The sequence below is a fragment of the Leguminivora glycinivorella genome, chromosome 18 (genome assembly GCF_023078275.1).
Source record: "Leguminivora glycinivorella isolate SPB_JAAS2020 chromosome 18, LegGlyc_1.1, whole genome shotgun sequence".
NCBI lineage: Eukaryota > Metazoa > Arthropoda > Insecta > Lepidoptera > Tortricidae > Leguminivora > Leguminivora glycinivorella.
In genome coordinates, this window is record NC_062988.1 from 3,108,981 (window position 1) to 3,129,647 (window position 20,667).

General features: G+C 37.5%; 1 protein-coding gene across 2 annotated transcripts in view; it reads right to left on the reverse strand.

The window, feature by feature from the left end:
• LOC125235862 (ankyrin repeat and SAM domain-containing protein 1A-like) overlaps window positions 1-20,667 on the reverse strand; it is a 131,400-nt gene that overhangs the window by 102,200 nt on the left and 8,533 nt on the right. Inside the window, exons 2-4 of one of the 2 annotated variants that reach the window (XM_048142480.1) lie at window positions 17,638-17,769; window positions 15,646-16,123; window positions 5,285-5,444 (exon numbers count right to left, since the gene is read on the reverse strand). In XM_048142480.1, coding sequence (XP_047998437.1) covers window positions 5,285-5,444; window positions 15,646-16,123; window positions 17,638-17,648 — 649 coding nt within the window. In that variant the 5' untranslated portion in view covers window positions 17,649-17,769. Of the gene's footprint in view, window positions 1-5,021; window positions 5,144-5,284; window positions 5,445-15,645; window positions 16,124-17,637; window positions 17,770-20,667 lie in introns of those variants that run through there. The other variant, XM_048142481.1, reaches the window with a different exon arrangement.

The window sequence follows — 20,667 nt, forward strand, 5'->3', positions numbered from 1 at the left end:
TTCCTACTAGTCAAATCAGCTTCTTTTTAAGAACTGTCAAAACGATTTGCTAATATGGAATTACTATGAAAAACTGAGGAGTGACGTCACGATCAATTCATTAACTTTATATCTTTCTCTTGGACTTATTAAATAGAAACTATGTTTAAACATAACTACTGCCCATATTTTTCTCCTAATTATGTGGTGCTTTATTTCGTGCACTGCATAACATTTTTTTTTAAGTATAGGAAACTATTGGTGGGACGGTTATGTTATGACCTTCAATTTTGATTATATAAAAATCCATGTTGTTACCTGATGATGACCACCCAGTACCTAGGAGCGGAATGGTCTAGGATAGAAATATATTGTTACATTCTTGTGATTCTTGAACAGCTTGTACCTATCATATTCTCTGCAGTAGCGGGACAATATTATGTTTAGGTACAACAAACAGAAGATTAGCATTGAAAGTGAAATACTAGATTGATATTATGTTGTTTCGTGGAACTTTTATCGTTGTAAATTGGATAAAAATATTACTTTTATAATATCATGTGTTTTATGTTGTCTCTTACTAGTCTTACTTTATTCTATTCAGCTTAATGGTGCTCTCACACTGGTAACAAATGTTATATAACACGGTGGGACTCTAACATTTATAACAGCCCGGTGTGGGAACACCATAATTCAAAAATACCTGCCAGTAAATTTTCAGGTTCAATCATTTATACGTAGTGGCGTTTCAAGCACCATTTTATGGCATCATTGCTAATGATCTAATCACGTGTATCTCATTATGCGGAGAAGTGTAATTGTACATTTAATTGCACGGCAGTGTAATGAGGTCAGCGAGAATTTGGTACAACAGGTGATAGATGTTTGTAGTGAAGGTTTTGATACTGAATGCCATTAGAGTGTTTGTTGATACGCTAAAACTATGTTAAATTACATGTAGGTACCTACTGAAACTTCAATTCGTCAATAATATCAATCATGCAGCATATGGACTCTCAGGCAGAGAATGCCATAGTTATTGTAAATGTTTCTACAACATAATTAATTATAATGAACATATTGATAATCTGTGTAAACGTGCATATAAGAGGTTAGGAATGATCCTTCGCGTTGGTCAACCCTTCAAACGGCCAAATACTTATAAATTATTATTTTATTCTTTTGTTAGGAGTATCCTTGAATTCGGAAGTGTTGTCTGGACCCCGCAGTACCAAGTACATATTGACCGTTTAGAGAGGATACAAAAATTTTTCCTAAAATCTTTGAGTTACAGAACCGGAAACTATTTTGCTAATTCCACCTTGTCAGCGAAACATTTTGGTGTACCTTCCCTTTCTGACCGTAGAATTTATTTAGATGTCATGTTTTTGTTCAAACTTCTTAAAGGTAGTATTAATTGCCCTAATCTGCTAAATCGAGTTACTTTTAGTTGTCCGCGTCAGCCCTTGCGCCCTCGATCGCTGTTTCACATCAGTTTTTGTGTCAAGAACTATTCTAGACATACCTTTTTCAGACGAGCTCCTAGCTACTATAATAAACACCTTTTTGATGTTGATTGTTTCCAAAATTCGTTGGCTATTCTAAAAACTATTGTTAAACGTAAGTTGTTTTAATAACATAATTACTTTAGGTTTATGTTTATGTTGTATGCAGTTTAATTTAAAATTTTTCTTGTATTACGCTACGTTATGTTGTTTTCTTATATTCATTTAGTGAACATTATTTGGTTTACAATTATGAACCTCCAGGTCTTTTGTTATTGTTTTTCTCTTTTTGCAGTACATTTTTGTATTGCCAATATGTAATGTGTTTATGTGACTGTTTGGTTTCTGAATAAACTAAAAAAAAAAAAAAAAAAACATTAGTTGCCATTTTAATAAAAGGCCCTTGATGACAGGTTAAGAAATCCTCCCTTGGGTGTTGTGAAAGTCGACTGTGGGATCTGGATTCAATTATGGCGTAGGTACGCGATGGGCCAGCAACTTGATATCACTGAAATATCACAATTTTGTTTCCAATCCCGGAATCACTAAGGGCGGCAAGATTTGAGCAAAGTATAAAATTATGCTATGAACTAAATACTGCCACCTACAAGGAACAGTCACCGGTAAATATGTGATGATTTCTAAACCTTGTCACATTAACGTCTTGTTTGAAATGTCATACGAAATTGTCAAACTATTAAAAGCGACAAGGGGTGACTGAACCAGAAAATATCTGCCAGTAGGTAGTACCTACTAGGTACTGCAGTGCGTACACCGATAATGGTTAGAAAACTAAGTTTCTCTAAAAGGCCATTCGATATCTTTACATTGCAAATGTAAATTCAGTTATTTTACTTAGGTACGTTTATAGAGATAAGATATTTTCACAGAGAACAAGACCATATATTATACATATAATAGACAAGTTTATTTTATCACGCATTTCGTGTTATAGGTAAGTACTAATAAATATTCAAAGATTAACAATATCATTGTGTGCAGAAATATCGTTTTAGTTTTGAGGAAGTCGATAACTTTATTGTATTTTTATAGAAAAAAATAACTAAACTATAAGTTGAGAAAATGAAGCAATCGCAAGAAAACTTTACTCAATTTGCATGACGTCCTCCAGGTTTGATTTACTATTTAAAATACTTTAACTAACTAATCCAAAGAGCACTGTTATTCCGGCATAGCGTGGGCACTTCACAATAACAAAAAATCAACAACAATGGGCCAAAAAGAGTGTCAAAGCGTGTGAAAGGAGAAGATTATTTTCAACATTTTTGATAACATTTTATTTTATAAAATACATTCTACATCAATTATCTACTCTTTGTTAAAATGCATGCCGCCGTTAGCACGATGCTTGTAACAGAGCCATGTTCCTTTCACACGACGATTGCGAAAGGTCGCCCTTACACGCCTCTACTGCACAAGACACAAGGTAATTACTTTTTTATAAGGGGACTTTTGAAAACTATACTCATATTATATTCAAATAGGTACATACATAATACTAGTAATTTAATAAGGCCCAACGTGATAGCAATGCGAGTAAGTACCTATGAGAACTCCGAGACCAATCTATGTCGAGCCTGTCCAGAGTAACAGTAAGTATTTTCTACTAGAGTAATTAGGTATCAATGTTATAGGAATACCTACTTACTCTCTGGTAACTGAGCTTCATTTGATATGTAGTCATATTTTGCCAGGAATTTCTTGTTTTACCTCTTAACAAAAAACTCTTAGCTTAACCAAATCGGAGGAAGAAAATAAATACAAACCCCGTATGGTTTCTTATTCGTGGGATATTGACCCATGATTTCGCATACATTAAAGGTGTGTATGACGTAGGTATGTATGTACGTGTAGTAATAACTAATACTTAGTACATATATTAGCAGTCAACGCTCCTAATTGTGACGTTGGGACTAACACATCCTCATAACTCTCATCCTTATCTCTGGATCATAATAATGATGACAGAACGGTTTCAGAATAATTATAGCCAAACGTATAAACAACTTTTATGACAACTATTACGACCGCCGACTCGATAGAGATTGATTGGGCCGTATAAATTGCTTCAACATACCGATCCCTGACGCAACGAATTACGCCTTCTATTACATACATACAGACATATAATCAAGCCTGTATCCCATAAAGGGGTAGGCAGAGCACATGAACTACTAGTTTCAGTGCCACTCTAATAAATCTAAAATAATGGGAGCCTTCTACTAGTAGCTTTCAAACCTAATTGAGTGATTGAAACTAGACAGCATACAACAAACGCTAGAAAAAATATTTCTAACAAATTTTTGACTTCAAAAAATATAGAATTCACGCCATCAAAAATACGAACAGCATCGTACGACCAAACATCGGTAAAATATTCCGCTGGATTTCGGGCGGGATTTTTTGTTTGCAGTCTGGCAACCCACTGGCGCGTGTTGCCATATTTGCTGCGCAAACAGAAAAATCGGGAAAAGGTATGGATTCTCGCCCTCCCAGTGGTAAATATTTTACGCGAGTAAGAGCAACTAGGTTTATAAACGAATGTTTCATTTTGTGTTTTTAAAATATGTTGTGATCCTCCACAGTAAAAATATATAATACACAATTTAAGCGAAAACTAATTGATACAACGAAGATGTGCAAAAGCCTGAAAAGTATTAACCGGAGATATAATTTCCATTATCTTGCAAAAAAAACACGAGTAAAGAAGGTTTTCCTTTTTTATAGCAAATTATTTTGAAAATTCGATTCATTTACCGGACCGGTAACTCTCCTGTGTCATTCAATGATTGAAAGAGATTTAGCGTCTAAAGTGACATCCTGATATCGTATAGGTGTACGTATATTTAAAAAAAAAACTCTCTTTATGAAGATTTTTGCAGTCCGCACTCATGTTTCGCCGCCGAAGTTATAGGTACCGCAGCAATTCAACATATTTTACAATAGAAAAGTAAAAATTGCTAGCCACAAACGCCACAGACATGGCTCTGATTAGCTCCGTGTCGACCATGTCTGTCTGGCAGTCGCGTAGCACTTCTTAGAGCATATCTGTCAATTCTACTGTCGATAGTCTAGATCTAATTTTACATGTTTAGTTTTTCTTGATAATCGGATCTTTGATCCCCTAGTTTACTTTTAGCCACTGACCTGCAAAAGGCACGTCGCACACGTGTTGATACGGTCAGTCGCGCCGCTAGCCACAGCAGCACAGACATGGCTCTGAGTAGCTCCGCGTCTGTCTGGCAGTCGCATAGCACTTCTCAGAGCATCTCTGTCAACTCTACTGTCGATAGTCTAAGGGCCGGTTGCATCAAACAGTCTGTCACCGTTAAAGCGTTCGTCAATTTTATTGCATGGGGAGTTCCATAGACATCTTGTGAGTGACGATGATGTGTCTGTGAAATGTGGTCGGTGCAACTGGCTCTTAGTCTATATATTTATTGCCATGTTTTAGTTTTTCTTGATAGTCTGCTGTTTTATCTCCCTAGTACTTTACATTTACTTTTAGCCACTGACCTGCAAAAGGCACGTCGCACACGTATTCCTCAACGCAGTCGGTGTTGCTACGGTCGGTCGCGCCGTTAGCCACAGACGCCACAGACATGGCTCTGAGTAGCTCCGTGTCTGTCTGGCAGTCGCATAGCACTTTTCAGAGCATCTCTGTCAATTCTACTGTCGATATATAGTATTTAGTCTATATTTATTGCCATGTTTTAGTTTTTCTTGATAGTCTGCTGTTTTATCTCCCTAGTACTTTACATTTACTTTTAGCCACTGACCTGCAAAAGGCACGTCGCACACGTATTCTTCAACGCAGTCGGTGTTGCTACGGTCGGTCGCGCCGCTAGCCACAGACGCCACAGACATGGCTCTGAGTAGCTCCGTGTCTGTCTGGCAGTCTCGTAGCAGTTCACGGAGCATGGAGCGCCGCTTGTATTCCTGGAGAAAAAATCTTTGGTGTGATACGGAGTTAAGAGTTGGCGAGAGTTCAGAAGCGCGGCTTGTTGAGAAAATGTAAGGTGATCAAATATTTCGAAAACTAAATACCTATCATTATCCTCCTTGAGTTATCCCGGCGTTTGCCACGGCTCATGGGAGGCTGGGGTCCGCTTTGACAACTAATCACAAGATTTAGCGTAGGCACTAGTTTTTTCAGGAAAGCGACTGCCATCTGACCTTTCAACCTGAAGGGTTAACTAGACCTTACTGGAATTAGTCCGGTTTCCTCACGATGTTTTCCTTCACCGAAAAGCGACTGGCAAACATCAAATGACACAAACAAAACAAATTAAATACCTGCAAGAACATTAAAGATGACGGAGGCTCAATATTCGTTATGGCAAATGATGTGGCTAGGTTAAATTACATTTAAAGATATCTGAAATCAACTTTTAATATGCTCAATAAGCTTCGCTCTTACCCACATATTATTACAAATCGAAGTAGCATCCTACCTAGATTGATAGTATATGTGGCAGACCACGTGACGTTCATAACCAATAGATAGGCAGGTATAAGAGTACCTACTTGTATTCACCAAACTAGTCTTCTCTAGGTTTGCCTGGAACCCTCGATGCTTATTTACTATTTAGTAAAGTACTTCTACTTAACTACTCATTTAATCTGAAATAGTGCACTAGTGCGTATTTTACACATTGCTGTGAAAAATAAGTCAGGCGCACGTTGCTAACTATTCTTAGAGTAGCCGGCCATTTATTACTTGACGGTTTGACGGTGCTAAGATTGTTCAGGCCAATGGTATCAGCTTAGGTCACATGGTAGATCAGAGGTGTGCTACTCTGCGGCGGCGCCACCATAATGAAATTCAACTAATTATATGTTAAAATGATGTTCGTAAGACGTACAGTATGTACGTATAATTTTATGACTGTACCTATAGCGGGAAACGAAATAATGGGCTTTTATTGTGGCGCCGCTGCAGAGGATGCTCTGCAGCGGCGCCACTCAGTTCTCATAGATAGATATGACATCATCTACTTTTTTCTCATGGAAATTGATGTACCAATGCTGTTTATTATGTACGTATTGAAAAAATCACTATAACTTAGTAAATTTATGTACTTTCAGTAATTCCGCATTCCGCCTGAACGGTATGAGCTAGTATGTAAGGAGGTGTACCTACGGGTAAGCGAGAGGGAGATATGTTCCTTCCCGCTCGCTCCCGCGCTCGGCGCGTTTCGTTCTAGGTTTCAATAATTATTATTAAATTTATGCCCCTGTTGTACACTTTGCTTTTTACTTCGATTGCGAGGAATTAATTATATTTTTCTCGGCAATTTACACCACGAAATTGTCGTAAAGCGAAAGAACATAATAGGTCCTTAAGATAACCAATTCCCGCCAAATTTTTTTTCAACATGTGATCAGAGTTTCAGACGCTTGGTTTTTTGCCAAGTCAAAAATTTTTTAAACGATAAGTAATCGAATCCTATTTTATTTAATTTACTTAATTTAATGACAGAAAATACGGAATTCTAATAAATTATAGCAAAAATAAAATAACCTATCAAAGTTTTGTCACCTACACAATTTTATTGCTCAATAAAATTGTGCAATATGTTTTAACTGTTTGTCTCTTGAGACCGATTACCTTAGTCTTAGCCTCCCCACAGACGAGTCTTAATTTTCATAATCTTAAAAAAAACTTGTATGCAATCTGACAGTTCAAACTGACACTGACAAGACACTGACAGATTTGAACTGTCAGATTGCATACAAGTTTTTTTTAAGATTATGAATTTTTAAGACTGTCTGTGGGGAGCCTTAGGCCGGCACGGCAACAGACAGTCTTAAAATTCATAATCTTAAAAAACAAGAGTGTGTGTGGACTAGGGCTTCCAAATACCGGACCTTATCCAATACCGGTATTCATTCCGGTATTGGCGATTTCAATTCCGGGATCCCGGTATTGAAATCGGGAAAATATAAAAACCAAGTAATTTGCTTAAAATAACAAATTTTATTCAAAATCTCGTTACTTTTCATGCGTGTTATATACTACAGCGGAATCTTGCCAATCCGACTTAGTGAGGTGTCAAATCGATTACATTTCCAACTTCATAAGTTTCGATTTCAACCCAAACGGTTCGCAAACTTATGTGGCCAAGTCCGTTCAACTTCTATTGTTTTTAATTATACATAGTTCAAAGGGCTACGCCCTGTGCTTTTTATTTTTGTTATGAGTCCTCAGTCCCAAGTACGCAGTATAAAAGCAAACGGGAAAGAGCGCCAGATCTCTACTCAGGTGATTCTGTAAGTTAGATATCGCCGCCATATCGGACATTTCACAAGAAGACGCGGCTATAGCAAACCATGTTTTCTGCCAAATCGATCTCTTTAAGCTCGTGCGGAATAGAACCTTTTACATTTTAATAATAACAAGCCTTTGCATATATAACCAGATGGTTCAAACGGCATCCTTGCGACACTTACGTTTGTGGCTGTACAGCCCAATTCGATAGAGGATCCCTCGTCCGCACACACGGCAGGTGTATGCTCCCCCAGATGAGCGGGGTTTAGAGGCTTGCTCGTGACGCCTCATGCGTTTATCATTCAAGGAGGAGAACCAGGCATTGTCGTGCTTGGATTGAACGTCATGGACAACACGGCGCCACGTGGTTCGGTCTTCGGCCAGTCGTTGCCACGGGTCGCATGGAATATCAAATGTGACCATGTCACGCTTCACGCAATCTTTAAAGCGCAGCGTTGGCCGTCCGACCGGTCTTTTTGTATCTACAACATCTCCCAGCGTGGCAAACGAGTCCGCTCCATTCGATACACATGCCCGAGCCACCTCAATCGCCTCTTCTTTAGTATGGCTGTGATACTAGGAAGCTGCTGTGGCTCATTCATGCTGTGTTACATTTTATAGTCAGTGTTAATGGTGTAGTTGTGCTGTAGGTTTAACTATAATATCACTTTATTAAATAACAAGCATTAAGAAGCATTTCTCGATTATAGTTTCATCATTGACTTTTGAAATTAGAACATGAGATGATTTTTTTTTTAAAACACATTGTAATCAATATCTGTGGTACAATTTAGTGGTATTTTTGTATTTCGTGGCGCTAGAGGCGCTAATGCACTAATAAAATAAATCCGCCAAATCATTGAACAATTAGCCAAAAAAGCTGAATTGTCCGACATAGATTATCAAAAATCACATTAAGAAATAATCTATGGAATCACACATTACTTTGCGGAAATCCATGATAATCAAAATCAAAAAGATTATCCGCGGAATAGGAACACTTAATTTACGGATTAGAAAAGTGATTTTGATAGTTAAGGAGTGATTTCCCAATTTCGGTACTAAGTATAGGGAATGTTATGTACGGCAAAGTTTTGAGCTAGATAGAGTTCAACACACTAACGCACACGCATAGTAAAAATAGAGTAGCTACGGTATACGTTAGTTCGTATGCATTAACCAATTTTTTGAAAAGTTATATCTATGATATAGATGCATCAAGGCGATTTGTTTACAGAGGATTTGTGTCCTGTTGCAACTACGTTTGATGTGTTGCTCCTCTGTCACACTTACGTGCGAATTCACAAGTGCGACAAATGTGTCAAAAAATGTTCGCGGCCGACCCTCCTCAATGAATGCTTTTGACACGTATCTTTAATTCTTTATCTAGCTAATCATCGAAAAAACAATCATTTTCATACAAATATTGCAAAAACACCAAACAGAGAATGTGTCAAATCGAAAAACGAGAGCAAGAAGAAGATTTACGCGTGTAGTAACCATCGTGATGCAGAAATTTAACGTTTTTGATGAGTGATTTACGTTCATTTGGTAGTTACAAAAAATACCGGGATCCCGGTATTACTAAATTAAATACAGGTATTGAAATGTGCCCAAAAAAAGGCGGGATCCCGTGATACCGGGATCCCGGTATTGGAAGCCCTAGTGTGGACGGTCGCGAAATTGTATGGAACTCCGTGCACTCGATCTGATTTTTGTACTGATTATGGCTTCCCACAGACAGTCTTAAAAATTCATAATCTTAAAAAAAAATTGTATGCAAATTGACACTGACAGATCTGTCAGTGTCTTGTCAGTGTCAGTTTGAACTGTCAGATTGCATACAAGTTTTTTTTAAGATTATGAATTTTTAAGACTGTCTGTGGGAAGCCTATGACTTTATCAAATTATGAATTTTAAGACTGTCTGTTGCCGTGCCGGCCTAAGACTAAGGTAATCGGTCTCAAGAGACAAACAGTTAAAACATATTGCACAATTTTATTGAGCAATAAAATTGTGTAGGTGACAAAACTTTGATAGGTTATTTTATTTTTGCTATAATTTATTAGAATTCCGTATTTTCTGTCATTAAGTAAATTAAATAAAATAGGATTCGATTACTTATCGTTTAAAAAAATTTTGACTTGGCAAAAAACCAAGCGTCTGAAACTCTGATCACATGTTGAAAAAAAAGTTGGCGGGAATTGGTTATCTTATATACCTATTATGTTCTTTCGCTTTACGACAATTTCGTGGTGTAAATTGCCGAGAAAAATATAATTAATTCCTCGCAATCGAAGTAAAAAGCAAAGTGTACAACAGGGGCATAAATTTAATAATAATTATTGAAACCTAGAACGAAACGCGCCGAGCGCGGGAGCGAGCGGGAAGGAACATATCTCCCTCTCGCTTACCCGTAAGTACACCTCCTTACATACTAGCTCATACCGTTCAGGCGGAATGCGGAATTACTGAAAGTACATAAATTTACTAAGTTATAGTGATTTTTTCAATACGTACATAATAAACAGCATTGGTACATCAATTTCCATGAGAAAAAAGTAGATGATGTCATATCTATCTATGAGAACTGAGTGGCGCCGCTGCAGAGCATCCTCTGCAGCGGCGCCACAATAAAAGCCCATTATTTCGTTTCCCGCTATAGGTACAGTCATAAAATTATACGTACATACTGTACGTCTTACGAACATCATTTTAACATATAATTAGTTGAATTTCATTATGGTGGCGCCGCCGCAGAGCAGCACACGATCAGAGGTATGAAATGATTCCTGTTTTGGGACCATTTCAGAATAGTTAAGATTTTTATATATCTACATTTTTTTCAATAGGTACGTGATGTTTATCATCGAGATCGAGATCTGGAGAGAGATACAAATACATCATGTACAAAATGACATAATTTTATGAGCCTATCTATAGCCCCTCTCCAACGGTACCACTAAAAGGAAAAAACGAATAATAACATAATCACCATCTGACATCCTATACTCGTATTGCTCTAAAATGTTCAATGGACTCTATTGTATATATTATCAAGTAAAATAAAGGTGACAGCTGATAATTAGAGCTACCAAAAGCAACGGAGTGGCTAAAAGGTAAACTTGTAGTACTTGATACGCTAACAAATTAGTTTGTCATTTCTCTTCTAAAAAAAAATTAATGATAGATGGATAATGGAAAGAAATCAAAGCATACGTTTTGTAGGGATATAAATATTTGGGGCAACTGGGGAAAGAGCGGTGTCGCTGCAATATATGTATATTTCTAATGTATACGGCTGATGTTTCTTTCCTAAGTACAAAAAATGTTAGAAAAAAAAGACTACTGTCGTTTGTCTCTATGAAAAACATTGGAACTGCTCTATAAAAATAAACTGTCATAGGAATCTTCAATTGCCAACCTGCGGGCCGATTTTTGAGTCCCACGCGTTCGAATTCAGAAAATTGTCACTGAAAATAATAAGCAAGTCACCGTTTCCAACCGGTATTTTAGTGACAAAATCCTGTATGCGAGATTAAAAAATCGCCCTCCTAATTATCAATAAATTAATACTTATAACCAGGGCCCGTAACTTTCATGCCGGTGACATAAATTTGACGTCACGCTGCATATAGGATGGATTCAAGAGTTTTTTTTATAATTAATCATTTATTCATCAATCATTTTAATGATGACTTCAAAATTAATCTATTCATACGTGAAACAATTAATACCTACTAAAGACGTGAAAAGTAAATTATTTGTTTATTTTTATGTTTGTCGACTTGATTTTGATACAAGAAAAAAGTACGTTATAAACAAATAAATTTTAAGTAATTAGTTTATTAGTACGAGTATAAACTTTAAAGCACAATAAAATACAGAAATATTTTTTTATAATTCAAATTGTATTCAATTTTGTACATACATTTTATTAAATAGTTGTGTTACATATTTCAATAAATTATAAAAACAAAACGAATTGTTTCCCTTTCGTTTCACGTATGAAGTAGGTATTAATTATTCCACCTATGAATAGCTTACTCTTGAAGTCATTTGTACATAATTAAATTGATTACGAATAATGATTAATTATTACTATAAAACTGCTTGAATCATCCAATATGCAGCGTGACGTCAAATTTATGTCATCGGCATGAAAGTTACGGGCCCTGCTTATAACAATTGACCTTAGTAAAAAAAAACAAAGTTTCAATTATTCCTGACAGTCATATTGTCTTCAGTTTATTATTTGTGTATACTTATTAGACGTTCATTGTTCAGTGCCTCCAAATAAGCTTTAAATTTTAGAGGGGGGCAGTGAATTTGGTAATGTCACCCCTTTGCCCCCAGTTACCCCATTTGATAAGGCACCTATTGGAAACTTAATCTACTTCTTATTTGGTATAATAATAAATACTAACAATACTTACAGGCAAGCTTTCTTCGTGACGTAGGAATGAAGATATCAGCGAACATAATAAAATAAAACAAAAAATAAATGACTAAGTAATTTATTAAAATCGCAACTTAACAAAAAATAATACATGATCAAGCTTTAAATAACAAATTGAATAATAAAATAGGACATTGTTTAGGGTAAACGACTCATTAAAGAAAATAACTACAGTAGGCCTAGCACATGATGGCCGCGGGAGTATGTCGCCGCGAGATAGATCACACGTCTTCTTCTAACTGTATTAATGACATAAGGACGGGTAGTCTATCTCGCGGCGACATACTCTCGCGGCAGTCATGTGCTAGGCCTACAGGATTTTTTTACTACGGATGTGCGGAAAGTTTACAAAAAAAATTCGAGGCAATTAAATGATTTTTTGCAGGAAACGTAAGGTAAAAGTACCGATGCTGGACAGTGTACCCAGTAGATGCTTCTTTCAATCTCAAGTCATCCATACTAATATTATATGGGAAAGTGTGTGTGTCTGTTTGTTTGTCCGTCTTTCACGGCAAAACGGAGCGACGAATTGACGTGATTTTTTAAGTGGAGATAGTTGAATGGATGGAGAGTGACACAGGCTACTTTTTGTCTCTTTCTAACGCGAGCGAAGCTGCGGGCAAAAGCTAGTTTTCTGAAATGTGACAGAAGCGTGTCATCTATTGGGTAGTATGTCCAGCACTGGTTCTTTTATCTAATGTAGTCATTCATTTGGAAATTGATAATTTAATTTCCAATTTAAAATGTTACGTTTCTCAAGGATAATTATGGAAAGTTAAATATTACAAATTATAATTACGCTCATATGAGTTTATACTTCATACACGTACATTCAACCAATTTGAATCCTGCCCGTAGAACCTTTTCACAGCAAACGTTAAAATGATTTCTATGACAAATACAGCACGGTGTCAATAAGAAAGGGTTCTAGAGCGGTCTAGGATTAAAATTAGTTGACCGTACTGCTAACGTAGTGTATGGCCAACCAGGGACGCAGGTCTACGACAGGGTGAAATGGGCTGTAAGTTTCACATTATCCGATCCGATATCGGATGTCGGAAGGATTTCAAAGGTAAAAATCAAAGATGGCGGCTCAAATGTATGGGATATCGGTCCTACATCCGATATCGGATCGGATAATGTGAAAACGCACTAACTGTTAGGTTTAGAGTCAGTCCAAGATAGGTTTGACTTTGACTTTGAACGAGTTTGACTTTGAACTATTTGAAACGTCAAACTTCGATGAAATTATATATGACGATGCGTTAATAGTTATTTGTTTTACAAGGGGGCAAAGTTATTGTTTAACCGCACGTGCCAATATTGATACCCGAGCAAGCGAAAGGTTCCAATATTGAACCGCGAGCGTAGCGAGTGGTTCAAAAAGTGGAATCTTGAGCGTTGTGAGGGTTTCAAGGCACGAAGGTTAAACAAACGTAGCCACCACACCAACACTAACAAAATGTTGACTACAAAATATCAAACTAAATTAAATCTATCAATTTATTCAATATATTATTTATGATCCAAAATCATCATTTAAGGTAATGTCTACCCGCCAGCTTAAGGCATCGAGTTCAAATTCGTATGAAATTACTTTCCACTGATGTGGATAAAATCAATTTGGCAATCTGTTTTCGAAAAGCAAAAGAGAGCCTTTACCAGTTAGTGTGGTGAAAAAATCGTTGCCAACTTATTTTAGTCGACTTTAGTATTACGTGTGTGAAAATGTAAAGATAATGTTAGAAACAGACAGTCTTAACACTTTCGCAATCAAGAACCCGCCTGGTGGGTACTCTGAACTTTGCACAGATATATTATAAATTACCACCAGTTTCTGACGTAGTGCGCCATTTTTTGTCTAGTAGCGAATGTGTTAAAACAAAACACTTATGAGTGTGTGCCTAGGTTAGGTACAATTAAAGTTACGTTTACCCTATGTTTTTTCGTTAGTGTGTACTACTTTTACTTCAGTCTGTTTTATCATCACGAATAAGTAAAACCTCTTTTAATACTCCAATTTTTAAATTCGAATTTACGTAAATATAGAAATATCCGTTTTTAAGACTATCACTATTCAAGATACTGTCATGTAGGTATTTAGATAAACTTATAATAAAATTAGTTATTTCGCTCGAATATAAAAATTCATGAAAATCAAATTATAATAAAATATTTCATACGGAAGACTCATTCATAAAATGTGTCGTTTTCATATTAAATGTACCACATTGTTTACCATAAACACGAAAATTGCTTGTTCAATAGCAAGCCACCTTTTCCTTGAAAGCGACACAAACTATTGTCATATCATAAAATTTATTTTGAATTAATTTCTAAATCATCACAATTATTAGTTCAAAGAAATAACCAAGATAAATATAATAGTAAGTAGTAAATTATAATTATAACTTATACAAGATAAAAAAATCTTCAACATAAGCACAAAACTATAGATTACATATAGATTCTGACATGTTTCACATTTTAAACTTAATATCTTAGTTAAATCTACATAATATAGCACCTAAGAAATACTTTTTCTCTCACATATAACATCAAACAATTTATATTTTTATTACAATTAATAAAAAGCACCTGATACAAAAGCACCAGAATTCTGGAAGGACTAGGTATTGCAAAATACCAAAAATCAGTTTAAATGCAAAAATCTTTTTTTTATCATGTCATCTATTTCCTAACTCGTCTGCCTGAGATTTTTTTCTAATTCTTATTTCTTCTACAACCTCCATAATAAGCTGAAATGTTTGAAAAATATTTGTGATTTTTTATAAAACATTTTCGATGCATCGTTCTGATGAGCGAAACATTGGAAATGTCAAATTTGTAAGGTCATGCTTATGACATGCAATATAATTTATTGATTTAAATTTTGTTTTAATACATACATTAAATCGATAGTAAGGTACAGCGGGACAATTTTGACTGGGGGGCAAATGCAACTGATCCATTTCTTTTTCATGTTTTACAATGATTGCATTATTAATTAGTGTTGCCTGGTTATCTGTCGCACGCGTGTTCAGTGCATACATGTGGAACTCAACCTAATAGTGTAATAATGGATCATCAGTTACAATTGCCCCCCAGTTGAGATTTGTCCCGCTGTACCTTACAAAAAAGTGTCCCGACAAAATGTCAAAATATCTATAGTCATTAAATTTTAAAGGATGGGTCCTTTTCCCTTGAACTCATATAATTTAAATGTAATAAGTTGCGGAAATTTTCGAACGCCTTATTTTTTGTACTATAAAATTTTACTGGGATTTTTTTACAGATTTAAACTAAATTTGTGCATGAAGACTAGTTCTAAACTAACGACATAAACATAAATAACATAAAAAATAGGTACACAGATAAAAGTGTGAGAACTACGTGCAATCCGGACTAACCTGACTTAGGGGTCTGATCCTTTCGTGTATGCTGTTCTCCGCTTGCCTTGCGGAAGGAGGGGGATGATCAGGCGTAGGGGGTTGTTCGTAGTGCGTTGGCGATAGAGGGATGTCGACCCGCGGCCCATCGTAATACCGCTCGCAGTCGCTCGGACTGTTAATCGACTGGTCGTCTAAAAGACTCTCTAGGGAGGACCTGTCTTGGTTGGAGTACTTTCTGACTCGGTCTTCCATTCTTTCGTTGTCCTGTGGTCCGAAGCTTCGTCTTAGCTTTCTCCTAGGGTTCTGTTCTTTGATGACGACGTTTTCATACATGGCAGTGATGGCTACAGGTTGAGAGCGGTTCTTGAGGCTGGGCCGGGGGTTGGGAACGGGGCCACGCGGGAGAGTTGTGGTTCTCTTCGAAATCGGGGTAGGAGAGTTTACCGTCAACGTATTGGTCGACGGATCGACCGTGTTTGAGGTAATGTTTGGCACCCTGCAACAAAAGAGAATAAAGTTAATCCATTTCGGTAAGTGATTTTGATTTATTTTTTCTACTACTGTTATTCGTCATTTACAGGGTCGTGCACAGATCTTTAAAACCCTACATAAAGGTCTATTTCCCAAAGCCAGCGTCCGCCGGCTTTCCGCGCATGTGCGCAGTATCGAAAAAACTGAAAACGCATTGTTTAGATCTGTAACCATGGCCGACACTGCGGGCGTGCGCGGGAAGGCCATGGGCAGCCGAGCTGACAGTGCAAACCTTTGAGTCAAAATACAGGAAACAGTGTGAATTTCACGAAAGTTATTCAAGAAAACTATTTAAAACTAAGTGCATGGTCGTAGAAAAAGTATTGTATGCAACGGTGTTTAACTGAGTCAAAAAATAGTCGTGGCGTCTCAATAATAATTTTCGGCTTCGCCTCAAATTGTTACCCACGCCACTCGTCTTTTTTGACCTCCTTTAAACGCCTGTTGCATAAAATACTATAATCTTACAATTTTTTTCCTAAAAATAATGTTTTCATAGGTATGCCTAAATATGCCTTTAAGGCGGTGCTACCGGCGGTGGCTGCTCGAGCGGAATAATTATCATCGAATACAAAAATCCAATATTGAAAATGTGATTATTTTTGCTTCTTCTAGGGAAACGCCTACGCGTATCTAAAATAATAACAATGTCCCGATTATTTTTAATGAGCTCAGGATTTCTTTATCAGTAACTAATAACTTGAGGAATTGAATGGAGGAAAAACCTGGAATGCGACAACATACCATATAGTTATGTATCCATACTAATATTATAAATGGGAAAGTGTGTGTGTCTGTTTGTTTGTCCGTCTTTCACAAAACATGACGATCGACGTGATTTTTGTGGAGATAATAAGGGATGGATGACATAGGCTACTTTTTTGTCTCTTTCTAACGCGAGCGAAGCCGCGGGTAAAAGCTAGTAATAAATATATGGTATGTTAATGGAAAAGCTACTAGGCACCTAAGAACTTGTCATCGTGACATCAGCTTCAAAATGGTATGCTGAAATAGACCATAAAGAATAAGTGACCAAGTTCACCGGTAGCCAAGACCGGAATAGAAACACCTTACGCGGCAAACGTCCTGTCCAGACGTCAAACTTGGCATGTGACGTTTTCCATTAGGTTCGCGCATGCGAAGTGGAAAGAAATAACGCATTGCTTTCGGCTGGAAACTGCAAAATGCAATCCGTGGCCCCGGATTCTGTTCACTCATGGAAGCGGTCCGTCGAAAATGAGCTGCGAGCGGCCGGTTTGAGCTGGAGCGAAGCCACGAGGGCCGCTGAAAATAAGTAGGAAGGTGTGGCGTGAATTCTTGAAGGTCCTTTGCACTTCTGGGGTGCCTTAGGACTACGACATGCGAGGTGTCGTGACTGTGGAGCACGTTGCTAATAGCGTTCCTGTATCTTAAGTTGGCGTGAGTACCTAGAGGATACCTTCTGAGAGGATTCTTCAAGGATTCTTAAGTGTATCGTACCTGTATCTCATCCAAGTCGTCCTGACTCCTCGCGTGGGTTCTTAGCTCATAGCTATACCCAGAGGAGGGTGAGTTGGCGTGAGTGGGGGACACTGAGAGGTTTCTCCGGGGAGGTTTCTTAGGCGGCGTGGGCTGTGGACAAGAGAAATGTGATTTAAAATAAATAGTACGAACTAGGTACACTTAACTCCGATGGGAAGAGTTTCTGTAATGGGATTCGGTTCACTTTTTTACATACATATTGACTACCTATGCGGAAGATTTTTTTTTTTTAGTATGAATAGGCAGATTTAAATGATGTGAGCTTCGATACTTGGGAGTTGGGACTTCATACTATATGGTGTAAATAAATATGACAGATTACGACAGTAGTGTCACCAAGAAAATTGAAATGTCTGCCGCCTCCATGATCTAAATAAAACTCATCCATTACATATAATTGGCCGAATTAAAATAAATTAGTTTGCGTCTTAAGCCCTCACTATATTTATAAACTTAGGCTTCATTTCAATGTTTTAACAAATGACGATATCGGGTCATCGACCGGACTTATCAAGTTTAATGGTGGAAAATAAGGTAATACCTATTCCTGGTTTCCTGGAGAATTACAATCATTCACGTCATTGATAAACAAAAACATTTAAATACAACCTGTTAAGTACACCTATATATTATGTATTAACTTTTGCGAATTGCGAATGCTCCATGTTACAAACGTCCACCCCTATTTAAGGGAAGTGGGGAGTTAGAAAGAGACATGAAGCAGCACATGTCACTCTCCATCCCTAGAACTATCTCCGTTTTGCCGTGAAAGATGGACAAACAAACAGACACACACAACAATATTAGTATGGATTTGCGGTCGACCATAAACCCTGATAAATATTGTTTCTTTTCTTAAGCTCCAGAAATTAACAGATATTTTGCCTTTCAGGCACTCAAAGCTACTTAACAAAAGTATCCTACTTAATTTATTTATTTATTTATTAGAAAAAACATGTTTACATGACATGGCAGATAAAGAACCTAACCACAAAATTAAAATTTTGAAAAAACCCCCGACCGCGACATAGTAGACCGAATTTCGTGAAACAAGGCTAAGAACACACCCGACTAACTCAGCTTTCAGACAAAAAAAAAACGAAATCTAAATCGGTTCATCCGTTCGGGAGCTACGATGCCACAGACAGACACACACGCAGACAGACAGAGAGACATACACGTCAAACTTATAACACCCCGTCGTTTCTGCGTCGGGGGTTAAAAACCAATGCGTCACGAAACTTAGATAACAAAAAAAAGAGAAAATAAAGAGAACAATTTACTAGTCGCTCTGCACGCCTTGCTCTTCTTTTCCACCAATGTGAACCCCTACCCGTACTTCACATCCCTTTGTAATTGTAGGTGCATTGACCCGGCCAGTTGCAGTAGACTGGCCGGCGGTGACGTCAGCGTGTGCACGCTGACACCGTGATTTCGACGAAACAGGAGTCGGCCTCACGCCTATTTATTTTAATACCTATATCTATTTTATATAACTACCGTCGAAACGTACACAGAGTTACATATGTCTTTGGTATATTGTACAGTGAAATAATGCCTATTTCTGGAGCTGGTTGTCGTTGCTACATCGCAATTGAACACGACATTTGAATACAGGGATGTTGGTAGCCAGTGGTTCAAAGTGTTAGTCGCTCGTTTCTAGGAGCTTTGCGGTTGGGGAAAACCTTGTGATTACGAAAACTACAAGAAATGATCTTAGGATGGATCGCCGACAGGGGGATAGAGAGCAGGCCCGTAGACTTAACTCAAATAAGACTATCGATAGTATCGATATATCTGAAATTAGAGCTATACAAAAGGTGTCTGTGTCATTTAGGCATCCGCTTATCACCTACACCAGCGCCGAGTAGTGGTCAAGTAATCCAATAGAGAAGCGCGGATGAGGTGTAAATTGACGACAGCCGGCCACCGAATGGGCTCCATAAAACGGGGCTATGGCGCCTTAACTGGATGTGTACTGATAATGGCTCTGTGGCTTTGGAATCACAGTATAATAAAGAGTACTATCGTATAGTACAGCCACTCCCGCTCCCCACTAAGTGCCGCCCACCCGCCCTCGGTTCCCTCACAGTTACCGCCTGTCAAAAACACGACCAGTCGATCTGTCATATCTCACTCATACAAGCATGGTACACGTACACCTACAAGAGCTTAGACTGTGTGCGTAGGAGCGCGCCTCTTTCATATATTTGATCGTCATTGTCCAAGGTGTGCTGGAACAGTACTTGAGTAGCGAAGGCACATTTTTATGTGGTCACTGAATGGGTCTAATTAGAACAGACGAAGGTTTTCTATGTCCTTCAGACCGCTTGTAACCTGCACCAGCGCCGAGTAAAGTGAACAAGTAATCCAATAGAGAGCGCGGATGAGGCGTAAATTGTCGACAGCCGGTCACTGAATGGGCTGCATAAAACGAGGCTATCACGCCTAAGCTGATTTGTATAGATAATGGCTCTGTGTCGAAGTAGTTTGAAGGGAACTGCAGTAGTATTCATATAGTCGGTATCTGATCAAATAACACTTTAGAGGTAACTACCATTTAAAATCACGATCCCTACGTATTTTTCATTTAAAAATGTATCCCTCACAGCTAATTTCAAAATTTTAAGAAAATCCGTTTTAGTACATTCTTCGAACTAAATTAAGAACAAAGCACATCAAAGCAAAGTATCAGATATAAAATCAACCGCGTGTATTTACCTTTGCAATAAAACCGTTGTAAATACACGACACGAAGTTTCGAATAAGATGCACCCCTGTCACAGTAAAGGAATTTTGTAACGCATAAATCGCCACCTGAAATATCTGAGCAGACAAACATCGGAACACGCATTTATTGTGATTGTGACATGGGTTTATCTTATTTGAAACTTCGTGTAGTTAAAACCTTTTTATTGTAAAGATACTACACGTGGTTGATTTATATCTAATATGTACTTTGTTCTCTGTGGAAGGTTGGAAATGTAT